Raw genomic sequence first — 23,501 nt, 5'->3', positions numbered from 1 at the left:
ACAATGAAAAGAAAATAACTTTCCAAGACTTTATATAACTAGCAGGCATCCAATTTTCATTTTATTTCTTTTTACCTTCATAATAGTTATTCATATCACCTTTCCAACAAGAGGTTTACTGGAAGTACAGTCAATGAAATCATTTACTATTACTATTGTATAAGTCAATATTTGCTTTCAGAAAATTATTTCTAAGGTTTTAAAATATTTTCCCAACACAAATGCCCTTAAAACAATGCAATTAAAAAAAAAAAACCTTAAGGAGAAAATATTTGCAAATCATGTGTCCAATAAGGAACTTGTATCTAGAATATATAAAGAACACTTACAACTCAGTAACAAGACAACTGTACTTTAAAATGAGCAAAGGAGCTATTATAAATAGGCATTTCTGAAAAATGTACAGTAAATGGCCAATTAGCACATGAAAAGATGTACAACATCATTAGTCATCAAGGAAATCCAAATCAAAACCACAATGAGATACATATCACTTCATACCCATTGGAATGGCTAGAATCAGAAAGTAAGATAAGTGTTGGTGAGGATGTGGAGAGATTGTAATCTTCATACACACAAAAGGGAATGTAAAATGATCTAGCCAGTTTGAAAACAGTATGGCAGTTCCTCAAATGATTGAACACAGAGGTTATGCATGACTCGGCAATTCCATTCCTTTCTTTTATGAGACAGGGTCTCACTCTATGGCCCAAGCAGTAGTGAAGTGGTGCCATCATAGCTCACTGAAGCCTCAACCTTCTGAGCTTAAGGGATCCTTCCACCTCAGCCTCCCAAAAAGTTAGGACTACAGGTGTGCACCACCATATCAGGTTAGTTTTAACATTTTTTTGTAGAGATGGGCTATCACTATGTTGCCTAGGCTGGTCTTGTACTCCTGGCCTTAAATACTCCTGCCGTTTGGTCTCCCAAAGTGCTGGGATTACAGGCATGAGCCAACATGCCCGGCTCCATTCTTAGTACATACCAAACACAAGTGAAAACACAAGTCCACACAGAAACTTGCATATGAATGTCTATAGCAGCATTATTCATAATAGCCAGAAGGTAGAAACAACCCAAATGTCCATCAGAAAATAAATGGATCAACAAAATATGGCATATCCATACAATGAAATAGTATTCGGCCGCAAAAAAGAATAAAGTACTGACATATGCTACAACATAGATGAACACTGAAAATATGCTAAGTCAAAGAAGCTACTAACAAAAGACTACATAGTACCTGTTTCCACTCATGTACATGAAAATCCAAAATAGGGAAATCTACAGATATAAAGTAGATTAATGGTTGCGTTGCACTGGTAGGGGAAGAGGGCCTAGAGGAGCAGTGCAGTGATAACCATAATGGTTGTGCAGCTCTGTGAATATACTGAAGACTACTGAACTTTAAATGGGCAAACTGTATGGTATGTGAAATTACAACTAATAAAGTCATTTCTTAAAAAAGAACTTTAAAGATACTTGCAAATTTACATCCATGTTATCCACTGGCAAACGATTAATCATTAAAAATCATGTAATGCACAGGAACAGAAACTAGCCCAGAATGATATTCTTTTCCTGGGCTCCTCATTTCCATGAGTTGATGACTTGACTGTGAAGTGAATAAATCCTGCTTTGAAAGACTTCCAGAACATTACCTTAGCCATGAGCAACAACTTAAGACTTTGAGCTCTTCCTTGTTTGAAATATTCATGTGATGGAGAGTATCCATCTCCACACCAATGCAGAAGAAACTCATGTCACTCCACTGTACACTTTAAGACCAAATTGACAAGCTGTGTTTCCTTGGAGGAATGGTAAATCTTTTTCTTTTTGAAACAGGGTCTTTTTCTGTTACCCAAGCTGGAGTGCAATTGCATGATCAAGGGTCATTGCAACCTCAACCTCCTGGGCTCAAGCAATCTTCCTGCCTCAGCCTCCTGAGTAGCTGGGACTAAGATGTGTGCTACCATGCCTGGCTATTTTTTTTTGTTTTAATTTTTTTTTTTAGAGAGGGGTCCCACTATGTCACCCAGGCTGGTCTCGAACTCCTGGCCACAAGTGACCCTCCCACCTTGGCCTCCCAAAGTGCTAAGATTAAAGGAGTAGGCCACCATGCCCAGTCTCTTTTTCTTATATGCAATACTCATTATAGAGCTAGTTGTGTTTTCCTGTGATCTTCTTGATACCCAAAATGAGAGCAAGTTTAACTTAAAAATGCTGCAGGGTTTATGCAATGCCTATCAATGTTACAATTCTGACCCACTCTCCATATTTATGACTCTCAGTATTCTATCTGTATATTTCCTTACCCTATTTTAAACTGTTTTCATTTTCTTGTTTAATTGTATATGCACCTATGTATTTATTTCCTGAAAACTACACTTGCATAAGGTAAATTTTTAAAAAATTAATGACCACTGGTTCTACACTATGCAAAATATGCAATGGTACTGATCTCTATAGCAGTTATCTACAAACTAAAAAAAAGGTATCAATAACTTTAAAAAGCCCCTACAACCCTATAAAAAGCCTTCTTTAAAAATTATTTCATATTAAAAGTAATCAACCTCTCAACAAGGCAAAACAGTCAGAACAAACACTAAACAGATTAGTGCTTCCTGAAAGTTACAGAAAAATATACCAAAACAACATACAAAATTACATATTCACAAATAACCCCTTTTTAACAATATTTATAGAAATTAAATTTCCTTTAAAAACATGTAAATTTTGCTTACTGTTACTAAAGACATAAGATGATCATAGTTTTCAATCATTCAAATTGTGATAATTTAAAGATGGGATAGCAGAAGTAACAGCAAAATTAGTAGCAGGTGAAGCGCAGCTTACAAATGGCTGAGAACTAAAAGATATTTAGGAAATCAACCGTTCGGAACCTAGAATCTACATTTTCCCAAAGAAACAATGCTATCCAGAATCTTGGATTCTTAAGCTCAAGTATATTACATAATAATCATGTAACTGAGAGAAACCACCTATATTTCTAGATTTCAGAACCTTATCGATGAATTGACACAAATATCCATCTTAACTAAAAACAGAAGTAAAAAATGTTCTACAAAATGTCAAGCACTATATAAGGTGTTCCCATATTAAGTCTATAACTGAAATTGATCTATCATGTCCTATCCCCTGACCCTCTTTTCTCTGAAGCTTCAGATTTACCAAGTGCCTGAGATAATGGAAGTTTTATGTCTCCAAGAGTTGTGAGTTTAAAAGCCTCAACAATGTTTTTTTTTTTTTAATGTGGCCTCTGGCCAGGTGCAGTAGCTCATGCCTGTAATCCCAGCACCTTTGGAGGATGAGGCAGGAAGACTGCTTGATCTCCTAAGTTCGAGACCAGCCTGGGCAATATAGTGAGACTTCGCATCTACAAAAAATTTAAAAATCAGTTCAGTGTGGTGTGCACACCTGTATTCTCAAGCTACTCAGGAGGCTGAGATGGGAGGACTGCTTGAGCCCAGTAGGCAGAGGCTTCAGTGAGCTGAGATTGTGCCACTATACTCCAACCTGGGTGAGTGTGAGACCCTGTTTCAAAAACTAAAAAATTTTAAAATGCTCCCTTTGACATTGAGTAATCTTAACAATGTTAAATAAAACTAAACATACTATATGTAATTTAATATTTCGATAACATTATACTATACCCTACAGATATTATCTTAAACCAATGTAAAGCCAGGAAATAATAATGGTAACAGTAAAAGTTAACAATTATAAATAATTATAAATAAATAAAAATAACAATTAAAATAATTATAATTAGTAACATCTGAACCCCTGTACTATGTTCTAGGCACTGTTCCAAGTGCTTCACATGTATTCTTTCTTTCAATTAATCTTAACAATAAGATGAACAATCTTGTTCATCTTACATCTCACATATAGATGTTGGCTGTATGAAGAAACCACTATCACTATCACCATTTTACAGAAGAAAAAACAGATAAATAAAATATGGCCAGGCATGATGGCCGGTGTCTGTAATCTCATCACTTTGGGAGGCTGAGGTGGGAGTATTGCTGGAGGCCAGGAGTTTGAATCCAGCCTGGGCAACATAGCAAGACCCCATCTCTACAAGAAAAATTTTTAAAAAAATTAGCCACGTGTGTGTGTGTGTGTATGGGCGGGGTGGGGGGGCTGCGCATCTGTAGTCCCAGCTACTCAGGAGGCTGAGGCAGGAGGATTGCTTGTGCCCAGAAAGTTGTGGCTGCGCTGAGTCATGATTGCTCAACTACACTACAAGCTGGGTGACAGAGTAGGACCCTGTCTCTTAAAAAAAAGTGAAACACTTTGTTCAAGAACACAGGAGTTTCAATTTCTAAATCAAAACTAAATAAGCAAAGCAGCCTAAAAATGGTTGACTTATGGTTGAAACTGCTCCCATACCATTAAAAAGAAAAAAGCGATTAAAAAACTGATTGTAAGCAACTTAAAGCAACTAAAAAGCATTTAGAAAATACCTAAAATGTATAAAAATAATTTATGTTAAGAATCAATAAAGATTTTAAAAATTCTACTTGGTTTGGTTTTTGGATGTTTGCAAGAAATTTCTGAATTTTACTTGGGTACTTAAATACATGAAAATTTTGGAACAGAATGAAATCAACACTAATATGTTACTACAACCACTGTTTAGGTGGGGTCATTTTGAAGTCATTAACATGACATTTAACATTTAAATGGTGTTTTTTCTTTTGTTTTTTTTTTTTTTTTGAGACAGAGTCTCGCTCTGTCGCCCAGGCTAGAGTGCAGTGGCGTGATCTTGGCTCACTGCAAGCTCTGCCTCCAGGGTTCACGCCATTCTCCTGCCTCAGCCTCCTGAGTAGCTGGGACTACAGGCGCCTGCCACCACGCCTGGCTAATTTTTTGTAATTTTAGTGGAGACAGGGTTTCACTGTGTTAGCCAGGATGGTCTCGATCTCCTGACCTTGTGATCCGCCTGCCTAGGCCTCCCAAAGTGCTGGGATTACAGGCGTAAGCCACCGCGCCCGGCTGAAATTTAAATGGTTTTTTAAAAAAATGCTATTTGTTTAACATAATAAGAAATGGACTTTTTTTTTTGAGACAGAGTTTCACTCTTATTGCCCAGGCTGGAGTGCAATGGCGCGATCTTGGCTCACGGCAACTTCCGTCTCCCGGATTCAAGTGATTCTCCTGCCTCAGCCTCCTGAGTAGCTAGGACTACAGGCATATGCCACCATGCCCGGCTAATTTTGTCTTTTTAGTAGAGACGGGGTTTCTCCATGTTGGTTAGGCTGGTCTCAAACTCCCGAACTCAGGTGATCCACCCACCTCGGCCTCCCAAAGTGCTGGGATTACAGGCGCGAGCCACCATGCCAGGCCAGAAATGAACTTTTTTGAATAATCTACAACATCAACAAGTTAGAAGAAACAGTTTGAAAACAGTCATATCTTAAGGAGAATGTCAATAAATTTACTAAATATATTCAGGATTTTAGCACCTATACTATTATAATTATTATTATAACAATTATAAAAAACAAATGCAGCAGTAGCTAACATTTATACAGTATTTATCATATGCCAGGCACTACTATCATTTAACATAAAGCATTGTCATGTAACTATAACAACTGCATAAAGTAGGTGATACAAAAAGATGTCGGCCAGGCGCAGTGGCTCACACCTGTAATCCCAGCACTCTGGGAGGGAAGGTGGGCAGAATGGTTGAGCCCAGGAGTGTGAGACCTGCCTGGGCAACATAGCAAAACCCCATCTCTTCAAAAAAACACGAAAATTAGCTAGGCATGGTGGCATGTCCCTGCAGTCCTAGCTGCTGGAGGAGAGGCTGAGGTGAGAGGACCACTTGAGCCTGGGAGGTCTAGGCTGCAGTGAGCCGTGATTGCACCACTCACTCCAGTCTGGGTATAACAGTGAGATCCTGTCTCAAAAAAAGAAACAAATAATCAAAAACAATCACAACAGAAAAAGATGTCAATAGCTAGTAAGTCGTGAAACATGACTCCTCTCTAGGCAGTACAGTCTGGTTTCAAAATTTGTGTTCCTCATTAATAAGCTATATATATTTTTAAAATTAGACAAAAATGAGTAGACAAAATTTTATGAAGACAATTCAGGAAAACACAATTGTGCCCTTTATATGTCACCATGACATTTCTACAGAAGGCAAAATATATGATTCTACACCTCTAGGAATCATAAACTTGTCTAGCAGCAGAAAATGTACAATATCAATTGACATTTAAAATGAGACTAGGTTCTGCTGAGCCGGAGTTTAAAATAAAATAGAGACCAGGTAAACAGTTCATATAAAGTCAATTAAGAAATGTGTAGTAGATATGGGCATTTTCGTTTTTTGTTTTGTTTTGTTTTTGTTTTTTACTTCAGTCTTGCTCTGAATATCTTAAAGAATGCTTACTACTGTGTAGGAATATTTTTATGAGACTTTGTCATATATCAGATCACATAACATATAAATATATAAATACTTAACACAAATTTTCAAAGGATTCTTTTAGATTACCTCAAAATCAGACTTTTGCAAATCAAACATTAATTATAACATTCAGCCAAAAATGCAATGAGCTTAAATTTGCTACAGTGATAAGCTATTTCAAAAGCCAAAGAACTAGCCAGGCATGGTGGGTGTGTGCCTATAATCTCAGCTACTCAGGAGACTGAGGTGGGAGGATCATCTGAGCCAGAGTTTGAGACCAGCCTGGACAACATAGCAAAACCCTGTTTCAAACAAAATAAAACAAAAAGCTTATGGTCCTAACGAAAACTAGCTACATAAGAGTAGACGGACATACCAATACAAACTCATTACTCACCATAAAAATCAAATTTAAAAATTCATGTAAAAGACTTTCAGCACTTTCATAAAAAGATAACCTGTTAATTTAAAAATCACTCAACATTCAAAGCAAAATATTTAGAAGTCATAATCTCACAGAAAAACACTTAACATTTGTTATTTCACCACTGCTTTGTGTATATGCAGAGAAAAGTCAGATGAATGAGTGTGATCTTAGAGGAAAAGGAGGTACAGTTTTTGTTCCTCTGACAAAGCCATTCACATTGACCAGTTTAGTTAAATTTATACTTAAAATGATACTTATGTTTTTATGTACAAGGTTTTCCAAGTCTTTGGAAAGCAATTTTTTTTTTTTTTTGAGATGGAGTCTCACTCTGTCACCCAGGCTGGAGTGCAGTCTCATGATCTCAGCTCACTGCAACCTCCACCTCCTGGGTTCAAGCAATCCTCCCACTTCAGCCTCCCAAGTAGCTGAGATTACAGGTGTGTGCCACCACGTCCAGCTAATTTTTTGTATTTTTAGTCGAGACGGGGTTTCGTCATGTTGGCCAGGCTGGTCTCGAACTCCTGACCTCAAATGATCTGCCAGTCTCAGCCTGCCAAAGTGCTGGGATTACAGGCATGAGCCACCGTTCCCAGCCCAAAAGTATGATTTTATATGAGGTTACAATCTGTTATCCATAATTCTGAAGTCCAAAAAGTTTGAAAAATGTTATTCATTTTGCTACATATATATTGGTTTTGATTACAGGATGCCTCAGATCCAGCTAATAAATTTTTTAAATACCCCCAAAAGAGTGGCCCTAGGGATTTTGAAAAAGGCTGTATACATATATTCCAAATAAAAATGTTACCTGATATTCAGAATCCAATCTAAATGAAGAGTCTCTTGAGTGATAGGTATCATTTAAACTACTTCCTCTGCTTCCAGACATCATCCTAGCACTTAAGGAGCTGGAGGGTTGAACAGAAATTCTTCTTGGAATCCTTGAAGGTTTAGACTCCATTCTTAAAGATTTTCCTGTGAAATAAAAATTTTCATTAATTGCCTTTGGGAAAATATGAAAGCCTTTAATGCTTAATCCTCCTTAATCATCAGCTCAAATAAAAAATTAACCATACAAATTAACCATATCTGACAAGGTAAATTGTGAAATGATCACCACTTCTCTTCCGCAAAGGAGAAGTTCATCAAAGGTTTCCTATCGTCCATAAAAGGAAGCAAACAAACATGGTAAAAGTGGAATGAAGAACTCTGAGGTCTGTTGTTTCCAAAATCTGGGCTCTTTTCCTTACTCAATTTTGTCTATTACATATTCCACATGAATTTGTCCTTGACTCTCTTGGTATTCTCTATTTTTAGTGTTCAATGCTCATACCTGTTGTACTATTTGCATACCCCTTAACACACTATGTTCTTACAAACCTTTGTATGTGCCTGGAAAGTCTATATATTCCCCACCCAATTCTTGGTCATCCGTTTAAACACAAGTACCTTTCTTCTCTGTATATGTTTCTACTTCATACATACTTTTGATACTACTATGCATTGTAATTTGTTTACCTTTCTATTTCCCCATCTCAACAATGAATTTTCTAGGTCAGAATCATTTAAAGTATTTTAAAATCACTGCCTGGGATACAATAGGTACTCAATAAACACAAGTAAGAATGAATGAACTTTCTTTTTATTTACCACTCACAGGATCTCTTAATTATAACAAAAATAATAGCAATAGCTGATATTTATTAAGTATTATATGCAAGGTCTGACAGTAAGGATCTTCTGATTATCTGTTAGTTCACTGAATCTCCAGACCAACCCTGTGAGATAGGTACTATATTATCTCTACTTTATAAATAAGAAAACAGGCACTGAGAGGTTAAGCAATTTGCACATGATCACACAGCTAATAAAGTGTTTCTCAAAATGTTTTCAAAGATTGTTTATGTTACTATTGGAAAGTGACATTTTAAGTAAAAAGGTCAATCTATAAAACTACACATACAGTATGATTCTATTTATGCACATAAAATGAATAAAACTTCTAAGAAAAAAACAAAATGTTAAATTTATTTTGTGGAACTTAGTGCTTTCCACTTTACAGATTAATAATTTCCAAGTTTTCCTCACTAAACATTTCTAAACCCACGACAAAAGTAATGATTACCTATGCCTGATTATTAAATACGTATAAACGGAATCATACAATAAATACTCTTTTGTGTCCAGCTTCATTTGCTCAACATTATATTTGTGAGATTCATCTGTGTTGCTGCATGCAGTCTTAAGTTCACTCTAATTTCTTCACATAGCATTCCACCATATGGCACACAATTTATTTTCCCATTCTATCATGAATGTACACTAGATTGTTTCCATTTGGGAGTTGTAATAGTGCTACTATAAGGACATTACTACTATAATTTAAAAAGTTTTTTTTTTTCTGAGACGGAGTCTCGCTCTGTTGCCCAGGCTAGAGTGAAGTGGCACGATCTCGACTCACTGGAAGCTCCACCTCCTGGGTTCACGCCATTGTCCTGCCTCAGCCTCCCAAGGAGATGGGACTACAGGCACCCGCCACCATGCCCGGCTAATTTTTTTGTATTTTTAGTAGAGACGGGGTTTCACCATGTTAACCAGGATGGTCTCCATCTCCTGACTTTGTGATCTGCCCGCCTCGGCCTCCCAAAGTACTGGGATTACAGGCACGAGCCACCGTGCCCGGCCTTAAAAACCTTTTAAAATATTCTGAGGCAAGGATTTACAAGGCCTTTGACTGTATCTCATATAAGTGGAATCATACAATATTTGTCTTTTCGTGATTGGCAAATTTATTTCCCTTACCCTAATGTTCTCAAAGTTCATCTATATTGTACCATATGCCAGAATTTCCTTCCTTTTTATGGCTGAATATTATTGTATTGTATGCATAGTCATGCATCACTCAAGAACGGGAATATATTCTAAGAAATGCATCTTTAGGTGATTTCGTCACTGTGCAAAAATAATAGTGTACATACACAAACCTAGATGGTATAGTCTAATACCCGGATTATATGGTATAACCTATTGTTTCTAGGCAGCAAATCTTTACAGCATGTTACTGTACTGAATACTGTAGACAAATGTAATACAATGGTAAATATTTATATATCTAAACAGAGAAAAGATACATTAAAAATAATTATAGTCAAATCATAGAGAAAGAAGATTGGTGGTTGGCGGGGGATGGGGAGTTTTTAATGAGTATGAAATTTTGGTTTTACAAGATGAAAAGAATTATGGAGATAGATGATAGTGATGTTTGCACAACATTATGAATATATCCAATAATACTGAATTGTACACAAACATGGTTAAGGTGGTAAAATTTTATGTTCTCTGTATTTTATCACAAAAAAATAACAACAGGTTGGGGGGGATGGTGCATGTGGCTGGAAAGCAAGTTGTTAAATTAAAACCTGTATCTGGCCAGGCGCGGTGGCTCACGCCTGTAATCCCAGCACTTTGGGAGGCTGAGGCAGGCAGATCACGAGGTCAGGAGATCAAGACCATCCTGGCTAACACAGTGAAACCCCGTCTCCACTAAAATTACAAAAAATTAGCCGGGCGTGGTGGCGGGCGCCTGTAGTCCCAGCTACTTAGGGGGCTGAGGCAGGAGAACAGCGTGAACCCGGGAGGCAGAGCTTGCAGTGAGCAGAGATCGCACCACTGCACTCCGGCCTGGGTGCAAGAGCAAGACTCGGTATCAAAAACAAAAACAAAAACAAAAAACACCTGTACTTGGAGCAGTAGAGCTTCAGATTCTTCCCCAGTTCCATTCCCCTAAAGGTAGGATATTTATTCTCCGGCAAATAAAGATTTCCTAGGTAACACTCTTGTGTCCCCACCCGCCCCCCCATCTCCCACACACGACATGCAATCATCTCCGCAGGAGTTTAGGCATGGGGTCAGTATAAGGAATAAAAGAAAATTTAGATACTCAGTATTGAGACCCACAGACTCTTTCGTGGTCCTGTTTCTACAATGCTGTCAGGAGACTAAGGGATTCTACTCTTGGATCACCAAACACCCGTGATAAGATTTCTGAATGTCATTTGAAATGTTTCCACTTTAAAGGCTAGCCTTCCACTAGACCATTCTATCCTACAACAAAGGCTGTTAGTCACCAGGAATTTCTCATCAGGATTTTTAGTGCTTCCCTCTAACTGACAAACATCAAGGACTACCATGTAATCAAGGAAGGCCTCCAATATGAAAGAAGGACCAAAGTAAACAACAATAAAAACAAAACTTTAAGATGCTGCAGGGAGAGGAAAATTTGGGGTAAAGGGGCTTATTTCTATCCTCACAGGGATCAAATAACATTCATTCATTGGGAGAAAATTTTTGCAATCTACCCATCTGACAAAGAGCTAATATCCAGAATCTACAAAGAACTTAAACAAATTCGTAAGAAAAAAATCAAACAACCCTATAAAAAAGTGGGCAAAGGATATGAACAGACACTTCTCAAAAGAAGACATTTATTCAGCCAACAGACACATGAAAAAATGCTCATCATCACTGGCCATCAGAGAAATGCAAATCAAAACCACAATGAGATACCATCTCACACCAGTTAGAATGGCAATCATTAAAAAGTCAGGAAACAACAGGTGCTGGAGAGGATGTGGAGACACAGAACACTTTTACACTGTTGGTGGGACTGTAAACTAGTTTAACCATTCTAGAAGACAGTGTGGTGAGTCCTCAAGGATCTAGAACTAGAAACACCATTTGACCCAGCCATCTCATTACTGGGTATATACCCAAAGGATTATAAATCATGCTACTATAAAGACACATGCACAAGTATGTTTACTGTGGCACTACTCACAATAGCAAAGACTTGGACTCAACCCAAATGCCCATCAATGATAGACTGGATAAAGCAAATGTGGCACATATACACCATGGAATACTATGCAGCCATAAAAAAGGATGAGTTCATGTCCTTTGTAGGGACATGGATGAAGCTGGAAACCATCATTCTCAGCAAACTATCGCCAAGGACAGAAAACCAAACACTGCATGGTCTCACTCATGGGTGGGAACTGACCAATGAGAACACTTGGACACAGGGCGGGGAACATCACACACTGGGGCCTGTTTTAGGGTAAGGGGAGGGGGAAGGATGGCATTAAGAGAAATACCTATTGCAAATGACGAGTCAATGGGTGCAGCACACCAACATGGCACATGTATACATATGTAACAAACCTGCACGTTGTGCACATGTACTCTAGAACTTAAAAGTATAAAAAAAAAATTCATTCATAAAATAAGAACAGGATGTGTGAGAATACAAAGACAGCATAATAAAGAGCTTATGGAAATTCAAAATGCCATATACTTGTTAAAATGAGATATACTGAAATAAATTCAACATAAGGACTGGGAGTAAGTTGCAGAAACCTCCCGGAAAGCAGAACCAAAAGAAATAGCAAATGTAACATGAAAATAATTATCTAGAGAGTTATAATTTGACTGTGGTTACAGAAAAAGGAAATATAGAGTAAATTACCAAATAAACTTTTCTAGAAACGAAGGACAGAACTCTCCAAATGGAAAGGGCTCAAGACTACATAAGAGCATCAAAGAAAAAAGACCAACACTAAGCATAATATATCATCTTGAAACTGCAGAAAACCAGAAGTAATGGGAAGATCCTGTAAGTTACTAGAGTGGAAAAAATGAGTCACATACAAAGAGAACGTAATCAGAATGGCTTAACAGCAACAATAAAGTCTTAAGACAATGAAATAATGCTTATAATACTGAGAAAAATGTTTCGACTTGATTTCCAATCTAGCAAGTACATTTGAAGTGGAGAACAGAACATGTTTTCAGACATGCAAGGTCTCAACAAAACAAAACGACCAAAAACACAACCAGAGGAAGCTAAATGAAGAGCATGTCCTAGAAAAATGGGAGTGTGAGGCAGGAAATAACAAGATATGAAACCCAGGAAGCAGCGATAAAGGGGAAGTTAAGGAGGATGCTATGCAGAAAGCATGGGAAGCAAACAATTCAGACTGGAGCAGGACCTCAGGTAGCAGAAGTTCTAAGAAAAAAAAAAAGCATCACATGGAAACTATATCTCATTGGCATGTGGTAGAGATGGTGGTACAACTTGAAAAAACTGTATATAGAAGAAAAGGCAATTTTAAAAATTAACTTTTTAACTTGGAAAAACTTAGCTGTTCATGAAAGGCATGATTGTATTAGGTGAGCTCTTTAATATTTACAGTCTTAATAATGTAAATATAGACTACTGAATCAATTTGCTACATATTGTGAGATGGAAGTGGGTAGTGGAAATAAGAATGGTAGGAAACAATGAAAAACCATGAAATAACAGTATAAGCACACTGTTCAGAAAAATGAAAGTATGTAAGTCCTAAAAGAAATAGCTAAATAGCAGAGGGGCACTGCCTTTGCAAAGGAGGACTAGAGATGGGGTAAAGGGTAAGGAAAAGGACTGCTCTTTTCCTTAGAAGCAGGATGACCATATTTCCCCATTTGCCCAGAACAGTCCCAGTTTATGTGCTGAAAAATTCTAATTTATGCTTATTATCCCAGAATAATTGTTAATAGTGCCTATGCTGTCTCTTAAAAGTGGCCTCATTTGGATGATAAAGCATATGGTCACCTAACTTAGAAATCTTTTCTACCATCGGCTTTTTACAAACTATATAAGTATTTGGTAAGTCCATACAAAATATTTCATTAAAAAGAGGTAAATTCTGAACTGGAAATTTTTTTAAAGGCATTCATTAGAAGAAAGAATATTAATGGTGAAACAGTGACAATGCAAAAGCCCATGAACAATTTAACAAGTAGCAGATGTGGTATTTTATCAAGGCAGCTATGAAGACACTAAAGGGACTGTATTTGCAATCTGAGGATTTTGGGGAAACAAAATGCTTTTTAAAAGACATACGTCAATATTAAGTTCTATGACAAAATGCTTCCTAATAATACCTCTTATAGTTTACTCTGACTACATTTATACCCAGTTCTTACTTGCAGAACTAAACTAACCTAGTAGGAAATCTGCTTAAAACAAACCTCCTTGGGAGAAGGCAAAGAGGCAGAGTCCTTTGAGAGAGATAATTTGATATCGTATGAAACTATTTTTGGCAACTCGTCTACATAAATTGATTGAATTTTGACAATGTAGGTGTTACATGAAAACTTATGTAATTTGGTTGCATAAGTTGTAGGTCAAAAGCACAAAATATAGTGAAAAACAAAAACGTGCAGTCCTTGAGAAACTTCTATCGAATCACTTAGAAGGTTCTAAGAGACATCTTTTCAAGTCCATTCATTCATTTAACCAAGTTTTTTGGATACTCATGCACTAAGCACAGTAATTAATACTCAACAAGCGAATGAGGTAGGGGGACAACACTAAACGTTCTGAAATGGTGCCTGTAAAGAAATTGTAGTCTAATATGGAACAAACTACACAAATAATCACATAACTTCAATAGTTCTAAGTGCTACAAAGGAAAAGGTATAGGCTGGGCATGGTGGCTTACAACTGTAATCTCTGCACTTTGGGAGGCCGAGGTGGATCACTTGAGGCCAGGAGTTCAAGACCAGCCTGGCCAACACAGTGAAACCCTGTCTCTACTATAAATACAAAAATTAGCCAGGTGTGGTGGCATGCGCCTGTGATCCCAGCTACTCAGGAGGCTGAGGCACAAGAATCACTTGAAGCCTGGGAGGTGGAGGTTGCAGTGAGCTAACACTGGGCCACTGCACACCAGCCTGGGCAACAGAGAAAGACTGTCTCAAAAACAGAAAGAAAAAGGTATAAGCAAGAGCAGACTACTGGAAAGAGGCATTTGAAGCTTAATGTTTTAAACCAAGACTTAAAAACAAATAGTGCAAAAAAAGTTCACATGTACAATCTTTCCTCAATGGTCAATGAAATGGTCTTTTCCTTCTGTCACTATGTCATGCTTTTTAAAATTCAGATTTCATTTCGAGCTGGACAGTTACGCTATCTTCCTGTTTGGTGATAAGAAACTTATCACCAGGGCTGATTTTGTAGGTGTGGGCTCTAAGCTTCATTAAAAGTTTTGCAACTGACATCCTGAAATTCTATCTTTGAATTTGTGTTTTATAAGTGGAGTCAGATAGGAGACTGAAGTATGCCTCACTGAAGTTCCAGTCATGATAGGTCCACTAGAATTTTATCCTCATGTTCCTCATCAAGAAGTCTATGACTGAGGAAGGGGAGGCACTGACAAGAGGCTACACTTTCTGTTCTCCAGAACTGGTATTGAGCGTGTAAGGAATGTAATTAGCTACAAAGCCACACAAACACACACAAAAATCGTATGATTGGTATTTGAGATTTTTCACTTATTGAACTTTTTGATTTCTGAGATGAAGTTTCTGGATGAAGATTCTCTGAAGCTGATAATGCAGCTGCTAGTTTACCTAATAAGACATTTACTCTGTTAAGTATGCCTTCACCTTAAGGCATTTTAATAGTGGCTGACACAGCAACAAGAGTAAAAAACCTGTATTCATACCAATTCAACAATTTATGTAGTCTGTCTATATCTCACAAACCTGTGGGCTTGCTTTAGCTATGAAAAAAATGAACTGCTTTCTTAAATGAGTGACTCCATTCCTCTGAGCATCCTAAGAAACTCTGAAGATATCCAGGACATAAACAAGGTAAGGAATCTTAACAGGCCACCTCCTCACAATAAGGTGGACTCCAAAAGACCACAACCTCAGATTAAGAGTTAAGCTATTAGGCCCGGCGTGGTGGCTCATGCCTGTAATACCAGCACCTTGGAAAGCCGAGGAGGGTGGATCACAAGGTCAGGAGTTCAAGACCAGCCTGGCCAACATGGCGAAACCGTCTCTACTAAAAATACAGAAAAAAAAAAAAAATAGCCGTGTGTGGTAGCTCGCGCCTGTAATCTCAGCTAATCCGGAGACTAAGGCAGAATTGCTTGAATCCAGGAGGCAGAGGTTGCAGAGAGCCGAGATCATGCCACTGTACCCCAGCCTGAGCAACAGAGAAAGACTCTGTCTTGAGGGGTTGGGGAAAGAGTTAAGCTATTAATAGAAGTAAACCAGCTCTTGTGCGGATTTGCAGCCCAGGTTAATGTTGCCTGCTTGGTAAATGGAAGTTCAAATCCTGAATTTGGTTTAAGGTGGTCCCAATTTAGTAATCTACCAGGAACATGGCAGAAGCCAACACAAATCTTGCTAGAGGAATATACCTTCATGCTAACTTTCAAATTATTTCTACAAGTATTTTTTCAAGTATAACGAACAAGGGATAACTAAGTATACAGCAAAATAAGATACCACAAACAAGGTCTTTGAGACACAAGATGAGAGAAAAAAAATAGAGTAGCAAAAACATCAAATCAAGCATTTTAGGCAGATTATAAAACTATGCTTAGCGTGTTTAAATAAAGACAAGCTTGAAAAATACAGGCAAGCAACAGGAAACTGCAAAAAGAGCACTTTTTAACAAATATACAATAGCCATAATAAAAACACCATCATGAGGATGAGACACCCAAAATGGAAGACTTTATGTAAGATAATCGGCCTAGACTCTTCAGAAATCCTCCATGGCTGGGTGCACTGGCTCACGCCTGTAATCCCAGCACTTTGGGAGGCTGAGGCAGGAGGATCACGAGGTCATGAGTTCAAGATCAGGCTGGCCGACACGGTGAAATCCCATCTCTACTAAGAATACAAAAATTAGCCAGGCATGGTGTTGCGTGCCTGTAATCCTAGCTCCCTGGGAGGCTGAGGAAGGAGAATTGCTTGAATCCAGGAGGCGGAGGTTGCAGTGAGCCGAGATGACACCACTGCACTCCAGCCTGGGCAACATGGCAAGACTCCATCTTGGGGCTGGAGGCGGGAGGGCGGGACACTCCTCCAACATTCTTGGCCTCATACTAAGCACTAGGCAGCGGCAGTCCACTACTGGAATACTCTGAAGGTAAATAAAGCAATAATAAAGGTCATACCCATCTCAACTACAGACAAAACGAAGTCAACCCACCATACTAATGCCCCGACAGAAGAAGAATATGCCCATATCAATGCATAAATATTATTTATCTCAGTCTCTAATCTGTTCTGTTTTTAGTTCAGCATTTAGCCAAAACTTGTATGATGCACAAAAATGCAAGGAAAAAAAATCAATCCATTACCAAGAGATAAAATGGCAGAACCAGAACAAGACATGGCCCCAATGTCAACAAATGAGCAAACTGATGGGTTTAACAGTAGACTAGGTAAAACTGAAAAACTGAGGAAGGAGGAAATAAGCTAGAAAAAAATCCCCTCAAACTAAATTAGTATTAGGATAATTACGGGAAGAGACATGGCTCCAAGGATGAGGACCCAAAGTCGTGGAAATGGATAAAAGCCAGATTCAATACATACTTCAAGTCAGAAAGGATTTACCTAATAACTGGGAAGGGAGGCAATTATAATACTGATGAAGAACAAACACTTTACTGTTTTTCTTTCAGGGGATTGGGAGTGGGTGGGGTGGTGGTGGGGGGGGGGGCGGTCAAGCAAGCACACCAAGATTAGTTGGCTTTGAAAAATGAGCTGTCTGGCCGGTTGTGGTGGCTTCCAGCACTTTGGGAGGCCAGGGCAGGACTGTTTGAGGCTAGGAGTTCAAGACCAGCCTGGGTAACATATTGACACCCTGTCTCTACAAAAAATATTTTTAAAAAAGAATAAGCAGACCAGCCTGGCCAACACGGTGAAACCCTGTCTCTACTAAAAATACAAAAAAAGATTTAGCCGGGCGGTAGTGGTGCACACCTGTAATCCCAGCTACTCTGAAACTGAGGTAGGAGAATTGCCTGAGTCTGGGGAGGTGAAGGTTGTGGTGAGCGGAGATCGCGCCACTGCATCAGAGTGAGACACTTTCTGAAAATAATAATAATAAGCAATTAGAAGTGCCCAGAAGGTCCAGGAGAACACTGGAAATAAAGTTTTGAAAACACAAGAGAGCAGTGTGGCTGACAGTAAATTTTTCAGTTACATACACTGATTTATTTACTTTTTTCCAGATACATATGCTACCTCCTTGCCTTCTACTTGTACTGTACCTTCTATTTGGCACTCTTCCCACAAACTTATCTCTAGTAGAATTTGGGTACTATGAAAAAGTAAATTGAAAAACTTCAGGCAGTTTAAGAAAACATTAGGAGGAAAGGAGTTCTATCAATTTCCCCTACTTATGATTAAAGCTTTCTCTGACCACAACCACAAGCTGCCTACCAGGTAGAGCTTGGATTTTTAGTTTATCAAATTTGGAAAGCTGTGAACTCCTAAAAGCAGTACAATGTCCAAAAGGTTTTCTCTGATTCTGCTTATGAAGGTTTTTCTCAAGTATTATGTATCCCCTTCCATTATGCTACAGATCACTGTGTCCCATTATTACAATAACGGCCTTGATCAGGTATCTGTCAAGAGTCACACAGTAGTCATAAAATAACCAGTCTAACAAAAATGTCTCAGCCCCATTAACACATGCTACCTCCCACACCTAAAAGTCTCTTCCTGTATGTTAATGTATTAATAAATATGTATTTAATATATTAATAAAATTCATTTCCTATTTTTTTCCAAAATAGACAACTGAGGCTAGGCTAGGCAGGAAATAAGTCAATCTTTCCCTAATTTTTGCACATCAGCCAATTTCTATTTGTAGAAATACACTAGCTGAGTGCAAGCTTCAAAGTCTGCCCCTCACTTGGTATGCTTGGGTATGACTCTAGGTATAATCTAATGCTTAATTTTCTCACCTACAAAATGGTGATAATGATAGTATCAACTTCACAGGTATATTGTGAGGTTTGCTGGCACACAGCATGTGTTCAGCAAATACTAGCTATTATTAACCAATACCATCAGCGTGAAGGTTTTCATATAAACAGCTCAGTAGACATTTTGTTGGCTTTTTCATTATTTGAAATTTGTCTTTAACACATAGTAAAACATCTTTCAAAGTCATTCAGATTTACATACAGGATATTCACTTCAGGGTAAAGAAACCTATACAAGATTACTTATATTAAGTATATGCATTAAACAATTGGAAAGAAATAGCCATTTTTATCATTTTACTGTTATCTCGGGTGATGGCATTATTGATGTGTTTTTTCTTCTTTATACTTAGTCTTCAAAAAATTTCTTTAATGTACTTTGTTAATTGAGGGCAACAATTATTTGCCAGGGGAAAAGGCATTTTTAAAATAACCTGTATTACAGAAGTCCTAAGGAGAATAATTCCCTTTCTAACTTGCTGGTTTACAGCCTTAGTAGCTACATACCACAAAGTAGTAAATAATAAAGTAATACTCTTCTAGTAAAGACTAAGTGAAAGATAAAGTTAAAATACTTCACAAAATGAAGTTCAGATTACCTGAGTATGACTTAAAGTTTTTATCATGAAAATTTTAAACATACACAAAGGTACAGCCAATAATGAGCTTCCATGTACCAATAAAGTCTTCAACTATTATCCACATTCAACCTCCCTAACCTATTTTACCACCCACTCTATTATTTTAAAGCAATCCCAAGCATGACATTTTTGAGGCTATCTATTCTTATAGTGGTCTAAAGAACCTATGGTAAATTACAAAATATGGCTACAAATGTCTCCCATCCTAGTATCAGCCCCCTTTGTAATGCAACGTTGCTGCTCTGCCTAGGATGAGGCAGTCTTACTTCCCCACCCCAGTCTTGTGTGACTAAGAGAATGGACCGTGACACTAAGATTTTCAAGGTTGTAAGAGGTCTTACAAGCTTCTCTTAGAATACTGTCCCAAGACTCCTGTGTCATAAATGATCACAAAGAGTAAGGCCTATATGTCCACCAACACTAGCTGCCAAACATGAGTGATGCCATCTCGGATCTCCCAGCCAGGGAAATCCTCCAGCTGAATGCTGGTACATGAGGAGTAAGCCCCGGGCAAAATCAGTAGAACTGCCCAACAGGCACCTGGAACTGTAAAAAACAGTAAACATTTGTTTTAATCCACTAGGTCCTGAGGTGGTTTGTTATGCAGCCATAAAGATTCATTACTTATCCTTATTTTCTACTGTTACCATACCATTATCTTATGCCCACAGTCTCTGAAAACTGATTTTAACTGAGTTTAACCTGGGAACTATCTTAAATATCCAGGGAAGATTACAGGTACTGAATTACTAAAAGTACACCACTGCTATAGGATAAACTCATGGCACAAAGGCCAGAGCAATCACACAAAATACCAATGTAATCTGTCTTTTTTTTGGAGACAGGGTCTCACTCTGCTGCCCAGGCCAGAATGCAGTGGTGCAATCACTGCAGCCTCAACCTCCTGGGTTCAAGTGATCCTCCCACCTCAGCCTCCTGAGTAGCCTGGACTACAGGCACGCACCACCATACCTAGCTAATTTTTGTATTTTTTTTAGTAGAGCCGGGGTTTCATCATGTTGCCCAGGATGGTCTTGAACTCCTGAGCTCAAGCAATCTGCCTGTCTCGGCCTCCCAAAGTGCTGGGATTACAGGAGTGAGCCACCATGCCCAGCCCCAATGCAATATTTCAAGAGTCTTGCAGAAATACAAACGCACAGTTACTATTTCATTATTTACATATACTTTGCATATCCTTTTCTTAAAAAAAAAATCTGCTTCTGGGGAAATTTTTTTTTTTCCTTAGTGGGAAATCAAAGTAAACATGGAGACACGGAAGCTAAGGGTGGGTCAATGAGGGAATCACTTTGAAAGTATACAACATTTTGGGCCTTAAAAAAATGTCTCCCTTAACTAACTTTTAGCTGACAAATATTTAAAACACAAAAATATGATATGCCCAAATCTTAAAAAATCAGAAAAAAGCTTAACATCCCATGAGAAAATATGACTATGATGTTAAGTCTACACTACACCACTGTAAAAGACAAAGTGTTCTCCTTGAAGTGAATTTAATCTCTAAGCATTAAGTTTCGATCTTAAGTGGAAACCATTTTAGGGTTCTTTCTACAAAGTGTGAAACATCACACTAATGAACAATGATCATAATGGAAAGATAACTACTTTTAAGGTTCAAAACTTGCCTTCTTTTTAAGCTGTTGACAAAAATGGGTGTAGAGCAGCAGGTGATTTTAAAACCAGGTGTTCAACTTACCTAGTCTAACCGGTAGAGTCAGAGAAATATATTTGAGGGCAGGAAAAACCAGCTCTGACCATGTAAGTTCACGCCAGGGCAGAAAAGTTGAAAATTAAGATTAATGAAAATTAAACCCCAGCATGCAGTGACTCACACTCAGGCCTGTAATCACAGCGCTTTGGGAGGCTGAGGTGGGAAGATTCCTTGAGCTAAGGAGTTGGAGACCAGCCTGGGAAACATGGTGAAACTGTCTCTATAAAAAAATATAAAAATTAGTCAGACATGGTGGCGCGCACCTGTAGTCCCAGCTACCCAGGAGGCTGAGGTGGGAGAATTGCTTGAGCCTGGAAAACAGCGTGAGACCCTGACACACACACACACACACACACACACACACACACACACACACACACACACACACACACACACACACACACACACACACACACACACACACACACACACACACACACACACACACACACACACACACACACACACACACACACACACACACTTATTAACCCCCCCCCCCCCCACACACACACACTTATTAACCCCCCCCACCTAAACTCTCAAATTATAATTTCATTCTCCCCAACCTCAGACTTTTTGGCTCATCCAATGATGAGCAAATACTGTATATTAAGATAAATTTTTTGACTGCAATTGAATTCTGCTTTGGTGAATTCAAGTAATCTTAGTAGGAACTTAAAATCCGATTCCTTTTAAATTGTAATCATTCTAATGTGATCAGTTGATTCACTTATTTAACAGTTAAAAGCTTCATTAGTTAATTTGTTGTTTAAAAGTAAAGTCTAATGCAATGCTGTGCATTTCATTCATGCATGTCCCACTGTTCTCTATTACTGGCACTTAATTATCTGTGGTAACAGAAGGATGTATCAGCAAAGATAATCTAAAAATTATTTTTATTTTGTTAAGGAACACAATAGCTCTCCATTCCACAACATAAGAGCACTAACTTTATTTTTATTTTTTTAGAGACAGGGTCTCACTCTGTGGCGCAGGCTGGAGTGCAGTGGAGCTATATCATACCTCACTGCAGTCTCTCCAACTCGTGAGCTCAAATGATCGTCCTGCCTCAGCAGCCCAAGTAGCTAGTAGTAGCAGTGCGCACCACTACACCCGTACCACCATGCCCGTAGAGATGAGGTCTTTGTGGCCTGGCTGCTCTTGAACTCCCAGCCTTAAGCGATCCTCCCACCTTGGCCTCCCAAAGTGATGGGATTACAGGAGTGAGTCACTACACCTAGACACTAATTTTCTAGTACAGTACAGAAAGTCTTTTATGTTGGGCTCTAACTTACCATTCAATGTATGTTTCAGCTACAAGAACAAATCATGAATTCCTAAAACAAACCATAATATCATGACTTTGCAGTTTCTTTATCAAAGTCCTAGTGATCCTTCACATCTTAGTTCAGACAATAAATAAATAAATCCTGAAAATTTCCAAGATTAAGCACCCCTCCCCTATGCTCCCACAGAACTGCTGTACAGTCATACTAAGATAATAGTTGTTTATACATTAGTCTGATGACTAAACAGTGAGTTGTGGAGGGCAGATGCTATGTCAAGCTCATTCTTGTAATGTGAAGCTCTCCATAATTTGTAATTTGATTACAACAAATTACAAATTATCCAAAAAAGTTTTAAGATATTTGACACATTTTACATTATAAAATTATTTTCCTACAATAAAATGTCAAAATGTAGACGATTCTTGAACATAGAGCAGATAAAAGAATTGTGTAAAGTGGGTATGGAGCGGACTAAAAATTGGCTACATGAGAGTCATGGATGACTTTTGTGTCCATGTTCGTTACCTGACACCTTCATGTAGAACATAACCTGGGCATCCTCGTGCTTTATCTGGGAAAATAGGCCTCTTCCAAGGTGGCAGAAAAAAGAAATCATTTGTACTTGAATAAGTAGGAATTCTTATCCAAGACACCTGACCCAGCACTAAACTGGAAAAAAACCAAGACTAGTATTATGTCCCCCAGTGACTGCTTCACACACCACCTCAGCAAATTTAATCCTCTCTAGAAATTAACTGCCATGTTTCTGAGACAATCTCGTGAACTTAAATAACTATGGCAAAAATCAAGACTCAAACCCAGGTCTTCTGAGTCTGGTGCTACTGCCTTATGCGCCAGTCCTGTCTCCCAAAATGCTGTAGAGCTGTTAAATAAAAATATTACACTGACCTCATTTCTCAAACAAACTTTTTGCTACCTCAAGTAAAAGATCTTGTTATACTACATGTGTGCCTTCTTAATAACTGTACACTATTGGATTTTTAAATCGAAAATTCATCTTTAATCCTACATCTTGGTTCTAGACAGAAACGTGGAGATTTAAAATAACATGTAATCTGAAAAATAGCTAATCAATCCTACAAAATGGGGGAAAAAACCTCGCC

At 38.2% G+C, this 23,501-nt stretch overlaps 1 protein-coding gene across 22 annotated transcripts in view; it reads right to left on the bottom strand.

Moving 5' to 3' along the window:
* MARCHF7 (membrane associated ring-CH-type finger 7) overlaps positions 1 to 23,501 on the bottom strand; it is a 56,405-nt gene that overhangs the window by 31,742 nt on the left and 1,162 nt on the right. For all 22 annotated transcript variants that reach the window (XM_009237744.3, XM_063712560.1, XM_009237743.4 and 19 more), the window contains 1 exon segment: positions 7,684 to 7,850. In XM_009237744.3, the coding sequence (XP_009236019.1) occupies positions 7,684 to 7,836 (153 nt within the window). In that variant the 5' untranslated portion in view covers positions 7,837 to 7,850.

Source organism: Pongo abelii, chromosome 11 (assembly GCF_028885655.2).
Source record: "Pongo abelii isolate AG06213 chromosome 11, NHGRI_mPonAbe1-v2.0_pri, whole genome shotgun sequence".
Lineage (NCBI taxonomy): Eukaryota > Metazoa > Chordata > Mammalia > Primates > Hominidae > Pongo > Pongo abelii.
Note: the sequence above shows the minus strand (reverse complement) of the source record. Positions and strands in the feature narration are given on the sequence as shown.